An 18,648-nucleotide genomic window follows, 5' to 3' on the forward strand; every position below is an offset into this window, starting at 1 on the left:
CCAGTGTTTTAATGATAATTTTGGTCATCTATATGGACATTTCTGTAATAAGTAGCAGATACTAATTGTTTTCTGATTTTTAAATGTGGTGTTCTAGGAAAGAGATATTACCTGTTGTGTACAGCACAATGTCTGCTGCTGCACTTGGTGATTTGTACTGGGAAGTCCAAGTAAATGCTCTTACCTTTTGGGAAAAAGTTATCGATCGTGCAATGGTAAATCAAGGCATGATTGATGGTGCATTTCCTAGTGTCACATTTTCAAAGGAGAATCGTAAAATTGTGACATTGACTGAAAAGGAAATACAATCACGCCTGAGAAAAGTTCTCTCAGAACTGTCACAAATTGGATGTTTACAGGTACGTAGTAAGCTTAAGCTTCAAAAAGTGCTCCACTAGTAAAAGTGAAAATCTTCTGGTGAATGAGCTTCACAATTTAAATTGCAGTTACTGTTGGAGGGGAGGGGAGGGTTGGGGTGTGGGGGGGGGCAACTGCTGCAGAAGAGACTCCCACAAACAACTTTCTGCTCTTAATTTATGGGTTAGCTTGGAGTCATTGCACCTGAACATTATGCGAAACTACAACCTAGCTGCTCACCTTACAGAAATTGTGAAACTAATTGAAAATGTTAGCTATATGACATCAACTCTTAATGGTATGACTGCTCATTCAATGATACTGTATTACACTGTAAAACTGCCATCACTGAAATTGGCATTAATGAACAATATGCTAGTCATGTCGTGGCATTGTTAATGTTTGCCTTATAAGGAATCACTCTGATTACGCTCTGGCTATTTCATTCTGCTCTGCAAACTATGCACTGATTTGTAATTATGGGCACCTTTTCTGCTGTACATTATAATAGTTTCCTCAAGAACAAGCAGAGAAACATACCGAAAACTCCTAATTCTAAAGGGAAGCATCTGTCAACATGCTCACTCTAATGTTTGAGGCACTTCCTTCATAAGCACCCTAGTATACACACAATGTGGAATGATTACATATACTTCATTTCTTTCTTTGTAAAAGGAAAATTCAGTATATGTATAAGCAAAGTTCTATCTAGTATGAAATGTATTGTGATTGGAACAGATATGTAAAGTGCCATGAACTGTTTGTTTTCAAATGAAGCCTTTTTTTTAAAAAAAAAGAGAGAGAAGTGAATGCTGTGTAACTTCAGATGACAATTTTCAGTGTTACTATTTTCTTACGTCATATAATAATTATTTTGTGCCAGCATTGCAGGGTATGTACTGTTGTAAAGTGTTAGATGCAAGATTGATTGTGAGACCAGTAAAATTCTACTTATAGCTTGAAGATAAGCTATGTTTTTAGTACCACTTTCTGCAGATGAGATATATGTTCAGTTAAATGTGTACTGTTAGATGATAGTTACATTTTACCTGTTATTGCTATAAATGACACCACTCAACACTGGTTGGTTTCAGACAGACACCTTATCTGAACGGTTTTAATGTAGTTTATGCAATGGCAATGACTTCTTTAAGCACTAGTGAATTTATAATGGGTTTCTTTGAGTGGAGAAGGCTTGAAGTGCTGAACTATCAAATTAAATACTTCCAAGAATTTTATGGACCATGGATTTGCTCCATGCATGTATCTTGGAGTTTTGGGTTTGATTAATTAGTGGTAAACATGTAAGCCCCATTTCTGTGATACACTGTGGGAACTTAGAAAGGTGCTCTACACATTTCAAAACATTTACCATTGGAAATCACAAAATATTCAAAATTTTGAACTTCAAAACTTATTTATAATGGATATCTTTGTAGAGATCTGTGGCTGCAATTAGTCCTTGTAGATATATATTCTTACTGTTTCTAATGTGTTTTCAAAAACTGTGAAATCATTTCAACATATGATGCGTGATCAAAAAGTAAAGGGATTTTTTTAATTTCTCAGGATTTATACATTCAATTTTCAGTTTTTTACTTGTTGGTACACATGTTCATGATGCATGTTTGCATTTTCAGCTGTGTGGAATATTTTGTTTATTGTTGACAGTTCATATCCTTTGGCTGATGCCAAGTTTGTGTGTGTGTCTTGGGAGGGGGGGGGAGGGGGGGGGGGGAGGGTGAAACATGGAGCAGCAAAGTTTGTTCCAAAATTGTTGAATTTTGACCAAAAACGACATCACATAGACATCGGTTACGAATTGCTGAGTGAAGTCATCAGTAATCCAGAACTTCTAAAGAAGGTTATAAGAGGTGACAAAACATTGGTATACAGTTACGACACCGAAACTAAGGCCCAGTTGTCTTGAAGGAAACGCCTGAAGAGCCAAAATTGAAAAAAATTCAACAGGTTTGATCACAAGGAAGGGTCTTCTCACTGTTTTCTTCAGTTACAACAGGATAGCACATCATGAGTTCCTGTCAGTTGGTCATATTGTGAATAAGGAATACTACCTAGAAGTTACGAGCTGTTTGTGTGAAGCAGTCTGAAGAAAATGACAAGAATTGTGGCAAAATCACTTGTGGAAATTGCATCATGATAGTGATCCCACTCGCACCTCAATGCTTGTTCCTGATATTTTGCCAAAAGACAAAACTATTATGTTGCCTCAGCCACGGTATCCTCTGGACATGGCCCCCCTGTGACTACTTTCTATTCCAGAGGCTGAAGTGAACCATGAAAGGACTTCGTTTTGCCACCGTTTGTGGGATGGAAACAGAATCGCTGAAGGAGCGGAACACCATATCAAAAAGTGAATTGCAGAAGTGCTTTCAAGTTTAGAAAAAGTGGTGGTGCAGGTGTATTGTATGTGAGGGGGGGGGGGGGATTACTTTGAAGGGGACAAAGTTGATATTGATGATTAAATAAAGATTCTTTAAGAAAAATAAAAATTTCTATTACTTTTTGATCACACCTTATATTCTGACTTTGGATGATGTCACAGTCAGCATCTGATAGCAAATACTTTAAAGGCCAAATAATGTAATTTGGAAGTTTTTAATGATCAGAAGTTCTGAATAAAATTGCTAAAATCAGTGGTGTAACTGGGTTGAAGCAGATGGATCAGTTTCCTGTGACTCCTGAGTACAGGGAATCCCTAGTTGCTTCAGGACTCCTGTGAATCTATGTAGTTACTTGAGTGAATTAGATGCTGACTACTTACTTGCGGTCAGCACCAATGCATTTCCTGGAAGAGAATTTTCCCTGTAGCTATTGTAGGGAAGACCATGAATTTGTGCTTCATTAATCATTTTCGTTTTGTTGTGATATAACTTTATGAACAACTTAGAATGGACACAGAATTCAAACAATCCAGCTGTAGTATTTTGATACATGACAGAATTTTCTAGTGACTGTTACTTTAATTGCAAAAGGAAATGAATTCAGTGGCACGGCAGAGAAAATAACTGTATTGCTAACAACTTTTTTTACCTTATGATGTCAAAAGGCTTGCTTTGGTTGCAAGTCATGCAGTGGACTTTGATTAAGATTTTCTCCCATAGTGCTCCTAAGCCTCATCTTTACTCGTTGAAGCGTATTGAAGGATCGCTCCACAGTTACTGTTGTGCATGATGTAGTGTGATCACTCCACAGTTACTGTTGTGTGTGGAATAGTGCTCAAAATTTGTAGTGCTTTTCTCATGCTAAGGAGAAAGACATTGGTCACGTTAAACAGGTCAACGATTTCTGTGTCCTTTAATTTAGCTTCAGGTATATTCTTTTTCCTCCATAAATTGTACCATAGGTCCAGTTCTCTGGCAATATCATCCAAACTACAAATTTTTTTGAACAGTTCGGCATGTTTATGAAATTCTGTTATACTAGTTTTGCTCATATTCAAGGGCTGTAACTTATTTAGAACAATAGCTGGAGTATTTTCTGGTGAAAATTGAATATTTGATAATGACATGAGTGATTCAATGTACGGTATTACCAGCGAATGTCGCCAGTATTTGCTGTCACTTTCTGAAGGCAGATTGCTTCTGAATTTTTGGTTACAAGCAAAGTGTGAAACAGCAATTTCTATTTCCCTTTCCTCTGCAGTGGCTTGTGCTTTTCCAAGTAATTCGCTAGTTGTTCTGTCTGCTTCCTTTCAGTCATTACTGAGAATATCAAGGATTCCTGTGATGTTTTCGCTCACTGCGATCATGTCTATAAACTTAGATTTCAGGACATTAGCCACTGGTTCTAAAACTGCTGAAGATTTGGCTATTGTTTGTAAAGCTAAGAGGAACACCAGTTTTATAATGGCTGAATGCAACTAATACACATAATGTCCCTCCGTGGACAATTTTCTAGAGCTCTCACAATCTCTGCAAAATGTTGAGAAAATAGTCTGATGGATTTATATTTTTCAGACCATCTCATCTCACACAGTCGTGATAAATTTGGAGCATATTTCTGTGGTATAGTTTATTCTCTAAAAAAAAGTTTATAGTGTCTTTTACAGTAGCAACAGTATTTCTAATTTCCGGCACTGCATTTGCATCATTCACCACAAAGTTGAGTATGTGTCTTGAACCACGAACATATGAGGCTCGATAATACTTCTTTCTTAAAATGGCTTGCACACTGCTCTCTCTACCTGCCTTTTTTGAACAGCCATCGAAGCCAAATCCTACACAATCTTCTACTGGAAGATTAGGAAACTGTCAGTTGCTTTGACGGTTGATGAGGCAACGGTTGATGAGGCATTTTGTGACTTTATTTCAACAAAACCTACAAATTCTTCCTGGATTTTCACTTTGCATTCACGCTAGAACCGCACGCCTATTGATAACTGTTCCTTCCCAGCTATGTCTGCTGTTTCATCAGCCAAGAACGCATAAAACATTGCTTTCATAATGTCAGTGACTATATTCTCCCTAATAACAGCATTATACAAATTTATTAGTTCATTTTGTATTTCTAGTGAGTGTAAATAGCATTGCAGCAATAATTTTCCGGATGACTCCTCAACTTGTCGTCGCCAGAATAGATTCTTAAATTCAAGAGGCATATCATGTGTACCATAAAAAATCATACAAGAAGGAATTGATGATAATATCTGCTGGTTTTCATTGATCACTTTTTGATGCACATTATGCAGTTGGACATCTACAGGTACTTGTTCAAGAAAAGATTTGCTGCAGCTCATGCTCTTAGGTGAAGCTGGGTTTTAACATTTGTCTGACAGTCTTCATGCTTATTCTTGAATTTTGTGAATGGTCTAATGACAGATGATCCCAAAATGCCTCTAACAGTGCCAGTAACAGGAAATAAAACACAGTGCTTCTGTAGGGAATTTTTTAGTAGCTTGGAATATACGAGCCACGATGCATATTGTTCTAACCAAGCAAGATTAAATCTTTGCAAATGGCTTGCATCACTTTCAAAATCATAATTCCTTGAGGGGGTCCAAGGATTTAGCAAGAGCTCTTCCTTCTTTTCCACTCTCATCTGAGTAATTAGCCCAATATAACAACCCAGATAATTTTCATTGCAGTCAATTTTAATTGCAATTTCCAAATTGTCTTTGAACATACAAGCTACTTGGGATGCTGAAACTTCCTTGCAGATTAAAACTGTGTGCCAGACCGAGACTTGAACTTGGGGCCTTTGCCTTTCGCGGGCAAGTGCTCTACCATCTGAGCTACCCAAGCATGACTCATGCCCTGTCGTCACAGCTTTGCTTCCGCCAGTATCTCATCTCCTACCTTCCAAGCTTCACAGAAGCTCTCCTGCGAACCTTGCAGAACTAGCACTCCTGGAAGAAAGGATATTGTGGAGACATGGCTGACCCGCAGCCTGGGGGATGTTTTCAGAAGGAGACAGAATGAGATTTTCACTTTGCAGAGGAGTGCCCATGAAAGGCAAAGGTCCCGAGTTCGAGTCTCGGTCCGGCACACAATTTTAATTTGCCAGGAAGTTTCATATCAGTGCACAATCCGCTGCCTAGTGAAAATCTCATTCTACTTGGGATGCTGACTGAGAATTATGGACAGGGTCTGATACAGTTACAGGTATTGCTGTTGAATCTGATTGTTGCTCAGTATCAGCTTTAGGTGTTGAGCACGACACTTCACTTTTGTTATGATCGTCATCGCTTCCACTGCCACTATTTCGACTCCTTTTCGTTTAATGAGCAGTAGACCCTACAATATAGATAAATGTAATTTTGTTTCCTAATATTTAGCCATAGAATGAAAATAGAGCTAATATAAATGGAAGACAGACAGATTTATCGGAAATATAATAACTTTCAAGTGCGAAGTAACTAGAGTATTTCTTCCACCAGTCCCTGAGCCATAAGAAATTATTATTATAAGTTTGTGAACTTTTTAATTTATCCTTGTCATTTAAACTGCTGTGGTTGATTGGATAAATTTGGCACAAATAAGATAGGATTTGTAATTCAGGCAATAATCAGTTTATTTGTGGAACTAAAGTAATTTAGTGTTTTAACTCTCTCAGTACATTTTAAGCACATTTCATTACATGTTATTTGTTGCAATATTCAGTAGAGTTGTTCCAGTATAAAAAGCATCAATTTCTGAAGAAAGTGTTATAAGCCCTCTAATGTTCCTAAACTATTAAATGACAATCTGAGCAGCCATCTTAGATTGTATTATACGATCCTTGTCAGAAGATCAAAACCAATTGCAAAATAATTTAAATAAAATACCTGTACAGTGTGAAAAGTGGCAGTTGGTCCTGAACAATGAAAAGTGTGAGGTCATCATGAGTATTAAAAGGAATCTGTTAAGTTACGGTTACACTTCAAATCGCACAAGTCTAAAAGCTGCCAGCTCAACTAAATACCCAGGAATTACAACTTTGAGCAACTTAAATTGGAATGATCACATGGATAATGTGAAATATACCAAAGACCGCAATTTATTGGCAGAACAATTAGAAGATGCAACAGCTCTACTAAAGAGACTGCATATACTATGCTTGTCTGTCCTCCAATAAGCAATTGCTCTGTGGTGTGGGACCCTTATCAGATAGACTGATGGAGGACATCCAGAAAGTTCAAATAAAGACTGCTCATTTTGAATTACCACGAAAGGGGAGACAGTGGGTCGCATGAATAAAGTGGAGAATGCATTTATTGTTGAAAATTTAGCAAACATTCTCAAGTTCTGTGGCACAAATAATGCCCCCGCAGTGTGGGGGGAGGGGAGGATGTGGGTCTCCATGAGAATGGGGCCCCGTACTTTTGGAGGCCCCAGACTACTTTAATTATTTGTTTAAACATTTATTCTTATATTCGATTTAGCCATGGAAACCCATTAAGGAAGAGTGGACAGACGTATGCCAGCAGGCATTTTGTACTCTTTTTTTTTTTTTTTGTTCAACGCTAACAATAATGCTACAGCATATGGCGCTCAACATGTGCGCAGTGCGGAGATGCATTCCGTCAGCGCTGTTTTTAATTCTCTATACAAGCAGTGGCTGATGGGTCAGCTAGCACTCTGGGATGTGTTACCAGCGTCATTGTGTATTTCCTTCAGTTGGTGTTGACGACAATAGGCTCTGCTACTCAACGTCCATTAAGTTAGTTAGTTAGGGTGTCTTTTTTAAAAGGTTGTGACAGACACAATGCTACTGCGTTAATGCATAAGTTCGTAGCATTTTCCGTAAGTTTATTTAACACCACAGATAAACATAAGAGAGACCTCAGTCATCAATAATATATTCTCCTTCAGTATGGACAATAGACTACCAACACAGGAGTAACTTTTCGATTCCAAGACGGTAGAAATCACATCGTTTTGAGGTGAAGAACTCGTTGAGCCATGTTCAGAGTGCATTTTCATCTGGAAAGGAAGTTCAAGGTTGTCTTATAGGGAGCGGAAATAATGAATATCTGAGGGTACAAGATAAGATGAAGAAGATGGATCGAATGACTTCCCAACCCAACTACTGTGTAGTGTTTTTTGTTACTGTAGCAAAATTCAGGCGGGAATTATTGTGGAGTAGCATCACTTCACTCAGTCTTCCTGGTCATTATTCCAGGATTGCAGATGCAAGATGTCTCAGTTCTTGACAGTTAATGTCAGCAGTGATAGCTACACATTGGGGAAGCAATTTGTAGTACACCGCACCATTGCCGTTGCACCAGATGCATAACATTATCTTTTGTAGATGCGTTGCAGGTCTTTGTATGGGAACCTGCTGCATTGTTTTGGCTCAACCATACCTTTGTTTTCCTGTGTTAGCGTAAAGACATTTGGCCCACTGATGACGAGCAAGCACAGATGCGCCTATGGTCTCCTACTGTTTTTATGGCTTTGGTATGGATGACAGCTTATGTGCTTGATGTGCATTATGAGTCATATTTAACAAAAATTCTCTCTTGTTAGAAAGCTCTGTCAGATTTCCGCTTTGGAGTAGATGAAAATGTGATGTATTTTTAAGCTTTCGTTCAATAATTTGTTCACCTAACTTCAATATCAAAAACATTTCCCACATGCCAAAAATTCTGGAACTTTGTCAGAAAATGCATTTTCATAAACTGCCTGTGTTTCAACTTAATAATGTGTTGCCACACATAAAACTAAAATCATAATGTAGTGCAGCCCCTGTAGAACACATTGATGCCAGTTCCATACTTGCACGTTGAATACTTTGCCTGTTTGCACGAGTTTAATGAAATACAAGATTATGTGTGTGTTCTGTGCCAGATACGATAGGCAACACGCACAGAGAGCCTTCTCAAGAAGGAGGTAAGGTACTGAAGAAGAATTCCATCCTCAGGGAATATGCTTCAGATATTTTATTCATACAAAATTGAGAACTCTCTTAGAGAATGTACTTTTGCTCTGAGAATCTTCTCCCGATAATGTTCTTTTTTCTTTATTATGAGTGAGTGTCAAAGGCATGACACACGAGTTGACATGTCAACCATTAAAGCAGAGGTGTTTTCATTGTGGTTAGATCTTTTATGAAATTTTAGTCTCTTAAATTTTTCGCACAAATACAAAAATATTTTGTTGACATCCACCTACATGTAGAGTAATGTTCATCGTAATAAAGTAGGAATCAGAGCATGTGTTCTTTTTTCCCATACGCTAGTCGAAAGTGGAACGGTAGAGAAATAGTGTGAAAGTGATTCGATGAACACTCTGCCAGACACTTAAGTGTGCTTTGGAGAGTAGTCATGCTATATTGCATGTTACATCAATTTATATACAGAACATCAAAATATTAGTGATTCTACTGTTGTGTCACAGAGTACAGTATAATAAAATAACATTTTAGTTTAAATTACACATAAAAAACTTGGTTAATTATCCAGTCTTTTTAAAAACATTAACAAAGAAGTAGGTAATGTAACTAAGCTCATCTTTTCTAAAAAAAAAAATTCTTGATATCCGTTTGATGACTGCAATAACTCCCTGAAACAATCACAAACTTGATAACTGATATATTCAAAAGACTGTCTCCCAAAACTAATTATCTGCCGAGACTTTGGCTCTTTTATGCCGTTGTGGTGCACATGTCTTTCTTGGCCCCGTCCATGGGGACGCATTAACCCATTGCCCACAGCAGATGGAAATGTGTTCTGATTGTTGTTTGTATGACGTCATTGTGGGATGCTTGATGCACTTGTTGTATGTAGAAGATATACTGAGTTTACCAGCATTGTCATCTTTGTTTTCCATTGTTTCAAATACTTCAATGGATCGCATAATTTGTATGTAAAGGTGATAGTAGAGTCATACACAGTGCTAGGCTGTGCCTTTCTAAGCTGTAACAGAAATTTTACTTCATATTTCCCTAGTAGCATGCAAGGTTGGGAGGAGTTTTGTTGTTGGGATTGTGTAGAAAAGACAATCTGAATGCAGCAAATGGTCATATTTGCTCCTATCGTTTCCAAGAGCCTGGTTAAGTAAGAAACTTTCATTAATCATAATCAATAACATTATTGTATGAAAGAGTGTTTCAGATAGATACATTCCATAAGTACTTTGCCATGCAGTAGTGCTCGAACCATCAGAAAACTGGCTTTGAATTAAAGTTTGTTCGTGTGCATAGATGCAGCAATTTATTCTGAAAAAGGAGTATCTTTAGTAGCTTGTGTACAACACCTACAGTGTGGTTCCCCAGTATCCATCGAAAAATAATAAAAATTCCAGCAGAATGCGAACGTTCATCCTTCATGCCGTCACCAAAAACAAGTAAGAAAAGCAACTCACCTCAAAAAAGAACAACATGGTAGTTTTATCCTGCTAATAGGGAATAACTGAATAAAAATTTGAGAAAATAAAAGTGCTGTAGAGAACTTCAGTTCGGGTCATAACTGTGCAGCGTAGCTCCTTTACTAATGTGCATGTGTCCCTCTCTCAAAATATCGTCAACTGTAAATGTACTTTGATGTTATAACATACAGTCCTCGATTATGACATGCAGTATTGTTGTTTGACAACAGATATATAAAATAACTGAAACCAATTAAAGGCAGAATACATGTTTTAGGTGGAACTGGTTGATGTTTCTTGTTCCTTCCACATGTCTACGATTATTTTGCAGCATTACAAGGCTGATATTGCCGAAGTTTGGAATATTTATCACACTGCATGAGAGCGTCACTGGCAAGAAGGTAGACTTGAATTGTTTTTTGTAGGTAGTAGTACGCAACATTTAATTCCTTGTGTTAATGTATTTCAATAGATTGTGTTCCAAGTTCTTGAATTTTTAAGTCAATGGTTTGAATTAAAAAAATGGACCAGTGACAAAATATATATGTCATTTGATCTGTTACAAATGTACGGGGAATAAGCCTATCTTAGAAAATGAAACACTTTTAAAATTAATATTTTTGCAGCAGGGAAGCATGTTATATTTAAAAAAGCTGTGAGAAATTATGATGGTCATGGTGACGTCAGAGTGCCCTCCAGTAGCAGAGCGGATTGCTTATTGCCAAAATTTGTTATTTCCATAAACTTCCCTGTGCTGACATCCATGTGCCGATGGTTTAAAAACAACGCCCAAGTCTGGGGGAATGAGTTCAGACGTTTTCTGGGAGGAGGAGTGTAAGAAGCTGCCCCCCATGCCCCTCGCTGGGTACACCCTTGATTCAAAGGACAAAATACAGGGTTTTATTTTGCCATTAGCTACACACCTTCGTAAGTTAATATGAAAATACCAGAGATTTAGACTATAGGCTTATCTTGGGACATACAGTTTAAAACTTTGTAGAAGTGACCATAGGTGTCTGATATGGTTATACCAGGCTGCCAAAGCAATGAGAGCAGCAGGTGCAGTTTGTAGAAGACAGGTTGCTGAGACACACAAAGGTCACTTGGGTGGTGGCTGGCAGTTGACAGCATTTGACTTGTGCCGTCTGTATTGAATAAGATCCCAGCGAGTTCAGAAGTGCAAGATATTCATAAGTAGCCTGCCCTCCGAGTACTATAATGCATGGCAGCCAACTGTTACAGATGGTCTGTAATTGTTACAGATTCATCACAATAGTAACAGAGTTAAGGAACTTAGAAATAGGTATTTCACAGTTTGTTTTAAAAAATTCAAAAATGGTACTGTTTATATTTCACTTATCAAATGCTACTAAAATATTGTATAGATTGTAATGATTGTAATGATTTCATTCCTGGGCATGCAGTAAACCTGTATGCGAATTATTTTGTGGCCAAGACTTAACTAAGACCGTTATGCTGAGTGACGACAAAAATTTTTGATTCTTCAAGTGTCAACTTAAGGATAGGAATAAAACCGCTTTCAAACCAAGTAACTTCACAAGGTTCAAGGCATTCTTCTGTAAGCTGTTGTGGGTTTTCTAACTAGGTAATGTCACAAAATGTGCAGTTCATCTATTTATCCTTACTTAATCATACACATGATGCTGATACTGTTATAATAACGGCCATCTCCTTTAATTTTTTAAAAATTGTGCCAGGAGTGAATTATTACTGAATGAAACTGTTGATAATTTTGTGACATTACCTGTGCTTGTTGGACTTATTCATCTTTTTAGAATTCAAAAGCACGGTGTATGTAGTGTTAGCCACTAAGGGTTTTTTATTTTATCAGTTTCCATAAGGACAAGTGTGATGGAAATGATAATGCATAATTAAACAGTATGAATGGTCTATGGAGTGAAACTGAAAAAATAATAAGGTGGAAGCTCCTTTAGTTGTTCCAAGTGGTGGTAGTCGTGGATTTACTTATCATTTCAATCATAGTAAGAAGGAAAGTGGAACTAATTTTTAACCTTTTTCACTTGACCTGAATTTTTCATTGTTTTCCTTGGAAATTCTTCTTTAATTAGGATCGGTAAGTGTATGAAATATAATGTTTATTGGCCCAAATCAGGCTTCGAATTTTTAAAATTTTCTGTGGAGGGCCCACAGACCCCCTCCATATTTGTTATTTGATTTCTGACAGCCTCTTCTGAAGGTTGGCAGATAGGCTAAAGGGAAATATTTTTGGGCAGATTGTTACAGCCAGCATGTCAGAAAGTGAAATACTTCATGATTTTGCTGCCATTATATGCACACTTTTACATATAGACAAAATGTGACATAAAACAAATTCTAGATTGAATGGCCTCAAATACTGGTTTTGCCTTTGGACTGCACAGTGTTAACAAATAGGTAATGAGCATGTACAGAATGGTGTAGCTTGAGCAGAAGAGAACATTTCCTCTAGAAACTGCTATAGCCTACAGTGTTGTCATTGTATCCATCTTGTCTGCTTGTGTCTGTGTATGTGCGGATGGATATGTGTGTGTGTGCGAGTGTATACCTGTCCTTTTTTCCCCCTAAGGTAAGTCATTCTCTCCCGGGATTGGAATGACTCCTTACCCTCTCCCTTAAAACCCACATCCTTTCGTCTTACCCTCTCCTTCCCTCTTTCCTGATGAAGCAACCTTAGGTTGCGATAGCTCGAATTTTGTGTGTATGTTTGTGTTTGTTTGTGTGTCTATCGACCTGCCAGCACTTTTGTTTGTTAAGTCACATCATCTTTGTTTTTAGATAAACTATATAATATCAGAATGAGATTTTTACTCTGCAGCGGAGTGTGCGCTGATATGAAACTTCCTGGCAGATTAAAACTGTGTGCCCGACCGAGACTCGAACTCGGGACCTTTGCCTTTCGCGGGCAAGTGCTCTACCATCTGAGCTACTGAAGCACGACTCATGCCCGGTCTCACAGCTTTACTTCTGCCAGTATCTCGTCATCTCATACCTTCCAAACTTTACAGAAGCTCTCCTGCGAACCTTGCAGAACCAGCACTCCTGAAAGAAAGGATACTGCGGAGACATGGCTTAGCCACAACCTGGGGGATGTTTCCAGAATGAGATTTTCACTCTGCAGCGGAATGTGCGCTGATATGAAACTTCCTGGCAGATTAAAACTGTGTGCCCGACCGAGACTCAAACTCGGGACCTTTGCCTTTCGCGGGCAAGTGCCCTACCATCTGAGCTACCGAAGCACGACTCACGCCCGGTCTCACAGCTTTACTTCTGCCAGTATCGGTAGCTCAGCTGGTAGAGCACTTGCACGCGAAAGGCAAAGGTCCCGAGTTCGAGTCTCGGTCGGGCACACAGTTTTAATCTGCCAGGAAGTTTCATATCAGCGCACACTCCGCTGCAGAGTGAAAATCTCATTCTGGAAACATCCTCCAGGCTGTGGCTAAGCCATGTCTCCGCAGTATCCTTTCTTTCAGGAGTGCTGGTTCTGCAAGGTTCGCAGTGGAGCTTCTGTAAAGTTTGGAAGGTAGGAGACGAGATACTGGCAGAAGTAAAGCTGTGAGACCGGGCGTGAGTCGTGCTTCGGTAGCTCAGATGGTAGAGCACTTGCTCGCGAAAGGCAAAGGCCCCAAGTTCGAGTCTCAGTCGCGCACACAGTTTTAATCTGCCAGGAAGTTTTATATAATATCATTTTCTAAACTCAGGGGCTTTCCTTTTCAACAGTTGTTGTTATGCAACAATAGTTTGCAATGTTGTGGTAAATTTTTTATGTTTGATGAAATGAGGCTGACTGTGACTGCTTAGAATCAAATTTTGCAATTTACTACCGTTTAATGCACTCACAACTTTATCACTGAATTCTTAGGCATCTTGAGAACACAGTACCCTCACACTTATTAGTGGTTTATGAGGTGAAAGTGATGGTCTCTAGTTATTGGCCTTCTGTACAGAATTTTCTCAGTTTTCCAAGTCTTAGTATTATAATTACCTGTTTAAGTGTTTCCTCATTTCTTGTTATTTCGTGTAATATGGTGTTGTTTGCCTTCAGAATCAGTGTACAGATCCTATGATTGAAAGAGGTATGGGACTAACTAAAGTAAAACTTCTCTTTTCATTAAAGTAAGATTTTTTGTAAATATTTAAAACAGTCATTACAAGATATCTACAACTTCGTCGACTCCTCCCAGTACATTTATTCTTTAATGGCTTGTTTTTCGGATAATATAAAAGAGTTTCAGATGAACTGAAATATGCACAAACACAACAAAAAAGTAATTTTCATGCAGACTGTGGCCTCCATGCCTACATTTCAGTGCAGAGTTATGTGCTTGTATGTATAGGTATTCAACAAGCTCTCATCTAACATAAAGCAAAAAGTTGGGATTCTCTATCAAGTCAAAAGAAAATTATAAAAACCTCATTATAAACACCTTCTACATATTATCTGATTATTTAGATTCAAAGCTTGAAGATTTAGCTTTTCGGCATGTAGCAATGTATTGTAAACAATGCTGTGCCAATAAAAATGCTCATTGTTAATGAAGTCTACAGATTACTTTACTACAAATTGCTTTCTTTTATTAACATTTACCTTGACTCGTTCCATGATATGTAGGGTTCTTTGCTTAATGGGAACGAGATGAATGAATGAATGAATGAATGAATGAATGAATGAATGAATGAATGAATGCAAGCTTAGACAATTCAGAAAGAAAGGTACTACTCAAAATATATCACTGATTTAAAATTATGTATTTTCAAGTGGTATTGGTGTGTGAAATACTGCTATTTGATTTCAGGTTCTTCTTGTGTTGATTCAAGACTGTAATATGCGTGTTGTGTGCAAAGCAGCATCTGTTATAACATCAATTTCAAAATCATTATCAGAACATGATTTGCTGTCACCAGCTGCAAAGCATCTTCCAGACTTGGTGATGTCCAGTTGCACTGAAAGATTTCCTGACATGCCTGCTAGCAGAGTGCAAGGACCACGTTTTGCCAGCAACAGTGAGGTTGACTCTATTCCTACTACTCCACAAAAGCGCCAAACAGAAACCTCTGCTAGTGTCATAAATTCTATAGTCCAACAATCAGATATGAAACTTCTGCAGGATGTATACAGAAGCAAATTGAGTGTTCCACATCCATTTGATCATCGTGTGACAACAATATGCAGCAGTGTAAGTCCAGAAGATTTTCTTCACGCTCTTGGAACACTCAACATTCAGAAAATGATTCAAGAAAAGAATCGTTGGCTTGAATATTACTCTGATGACTTTGGTTCTTTACTTGATGATATACTAGCTTCAAATGAAGCTAAAGAATACAATGCTATTGATTGTTACTGATAGAACGCAGTCTGTGTATGTGATATTGTGTGCCAATTCATTTATTTTAATTAAACTGTGCAGTTTTGCAAAATACAGAACATAAAAAACAAAAAGAAATGATTGAGATGTGCAGTCCATTGTAAAGTATTTTATTAATGGTTGATGTAAATATTTTTGTATGAGAAACAAACATGTTGGATCACTATCATAACTGAAGAAAATATTTTAAATGTTTTTGACTTTTTATATATTCTATTATAGTTTATTGGCTGTTAATTGTAACTGAAGATACATATTTTTCATTTCCATAAAATAATTAATGAAAAATTGTCAATATTTCATGGTTTTTTTATGAAATAGATGAGAAAAAAATTGCAAAAAATACCAATCATGTTAAAATAACAAACTTCATTATTATGCATTTATTTTTAACATTTCAGTATGTTTTTGCTTGCATACCTCGGGAAGTAATGAGTCACTGAGTATAATGAAAGTATTGATGTGAAATGTAACATTTACAATATGTATTTGTATATTAGTGATTTTTAAGCAGATATTGACTCTGCACATATTTTGCTAGAGACTTACCATGAGACTAGGTGTACAGTGAGTTGTCAGAAAATGAGTTCCTTGAATAAATATTATTGTACATAGTTGGAACTCATTTCTTGAGGGTTTTGAAAAATGGAATTAGTTATGCTTGGAACTGTGATAAAAGAACTGTGTAAAATATGTTTTAGGATGAATAAAGGAAATTAACAGTTACACTCTGTTGATTAAATCTTTCAGTGTTGTCTGTGATTACCTCAAAAAGTTTCCAAAGAATGGTGGAATGTTTCTTTTGAAATGACATGTAGAATTGTGTGTTACCTATTTTCAAATTGAAGATGGCACGTATCTCACCAACATTTGTGTTTCAGAGAAATAAAGAAACACATGAGCAAGAACAACATTCAGGAACACACTGTATATTACTTTGATTCCTCTTATAGTTTTGTTTAACAAAGCTATTATGCAGAGAGGGAGCAACAGTAGCCTCAGATTTTGAACTTTCAAATAAGGATGTTTTTACCAGCATGTAAAGACATATGGACAGCATGTTTTCTCTCTTTCCTCCATTAACTATTACCTGTGATTGTATGTTGCATCTGTATTTTCTTTGCTTTTTGATTTCTAGTTCTGAATTGATAGAAGTAGGAAAACTTCGGTCACCTAGTGTTTTGTGTCTGGTCAACGCAGTCCAATAATATTGTGTTTAGTAGTCTGGAAATAACCATTGTTGAATGCTATGTTGCAGTTTGTTGTACTGTCCTCAATTTCTCTGTGTTAATGTCATTGGTTAAGTAGTTCCTAGTTGATCATGTGTACTACTTATTGATTTTTTTAAGAGGAAGGCCACCTACAGTGAACCTTACTTGGTAATTTGCAAGAATCATTGGGAATTGATGTCAGGGCATTGCTGCGAACAATATGTATCAAATGCGCAAATTGACAAAGGACACAACAATAGACGAACGTGATACTCACAGCAGCAAGCTCGGGTGTTGTTTTGTTTTATCAGTAACAGTGAGTGAATGTGCTACAATTTTGAGTTCGGATATTCTTACATGGTGGTATTTATTTAAAAATTTGTTTAGCATAGATGTGTTGTTGCCAAATCAAGAGCCCAAAAACTGGGTCGAGCGTTGCAGTGAAAGCTGTGACAAACTATACTAGATTGCAGTGAAAGCCGTGTGAAACTATACAAGAAAACTGCCAGTGTTCAATTTCCGTTGGAGTTATATTGCACCAAATGCAGAAAAAGGACTGCGATTAAAAAGAACACTTGGTTTGATAGCTGTAATTTGGGCATTGACCAGAGTCGTCATTGTGTCTTGCTGGCTAAAAGATAATACACTATAAGCCACAGCATCAGAAAATAAGGTCTCATTCAAGACTGTGTGTGATTATTGTGGTTTCTATTGGAAGGTATGCTATGTGGTAGTGACAAACAAAAGTATCCCCATCAGATGTGAGAATAGGGGAGAGGAAATCGACAAGTCACATATCGTGTCTCATAAGTATGGAAGAGGGAGGAAGCTGAAAAACGAAGTGGATCTCCTTTAGTTTTTTGGAGGGATCAAAAAAGAATTGAGGAAGTTTAGTCATATCTGATGCATGGAAACTCAACCAAGGTTTGAAGAGAGAAGGCATTGATCATGAGTTGATGAACCACTTGGTAGAGCTGTATCTTTTGATGATCCATCACTGCATACTCAAAACATAGAGCAATTGTGGAAGTCACTGGAATCATCTATTAAAAGAGAGGGCAGACCCAGCAACAGGAATGAATTACACATTTTTCAGTTCCTCTGTTTCCATAAGTTACAGTTGACAGGGAAACCTCTTCATTGTGGTACTCTGCTGATAGTTCTTAGAGATATTTCGAGAGTGTATCCAGGATTTGGTTTAGAAAGGCATGCATCCCACTGCCTGTACGAATGAAGCGTTGCTCACAATGTTGCTGAAAAGCAGAATAAGTACTACTTCTATCACATTCTTGTTTATGTCACGAATATTATTACAATTTTATGTTTTATCTCTGTGTATTTACAAATAGTATTATGATTTTATGCTTCATCGTTGTATGTTTTCAGTTCATTTGTCTTTTGTTGTCTCTTTTGTCAGTTTGCATGTTTGATGTATATCGCTTGGAGTTAGACCCTCTCTTCCAAAATAACCCTCTAATTTCATAAACACTAGGTATGAAGCAAGAAGCATAACTGTGCAGTGTACAAAGAAAGCAGGATTGTTCCCTTTTCTGTGTTCCTCTCCCTGTGGTAATCTGTGGAACCCAGGGTTTTGCATTTCTCATAGTTTGTGAATGTCATGACCAAAGTGTACTGCAAATTTTCTGAGAAAACCTGTCACTGCACCAGATCAGATGATGATGATGATGATGATGATGATGATGATAGTTGTGTGTAGCTTACATATTGGCAAATTCTAGTTTAGAAATTTGTGAAATCATTCCTGTGGGCCATTACATGTGGTAATTTATCATATAATAGAGTATCTCTTGTACATTATGGGTGAACAATCTGAACATACGACATAATACACAAAAAATTGTGGTTGCTTACATGATCTAAATGTGT

At 37.4% G+C, this 18,648-nt stretch overlaps 1 protein-coding gene across 1 annotated transcript in view; it reads left to right on the top strand.

Moving 5' to 3' along the window:
* Positions 1-16,276, top strand: part of LOC124776482 — a 117,491-nt gene extending 101,215 nt beyond the window's left edge. Inside the window, exons 9-10 of the mRNA XM_047251496.1 lie at positions 98-359; positions 14,981-16,276. Of these exons, the coding sequence (XP_047107452.1) occupies positions 98-359; positions 14,981-15,529 (811 nt within the window). The 3' untranslated portion in view covers positions 15,530-16,276. The remainder of the gene's footprint in view (positions 1-97; positions 360-14,980) is intronic.
* The last annotated feature ends 2,372 nt before the right edge of the window (positions 16,277-18,648 follow it).

Source organism: Schistocerca piceifrons, chromosome 2 (assembly GCF_021461385.2).
Source record: "Schistocerca piceifrons isolate TAMUIC-IGC-003096 chromosome 2, iqSchPice1.1, whole genome shotgun sequence".
NCBI lineage: Eukaryota > Metazoa > Arthropoda > Insecta > Orthoptera > Acrididae > Schistocerca > Schistocerca piceifrons.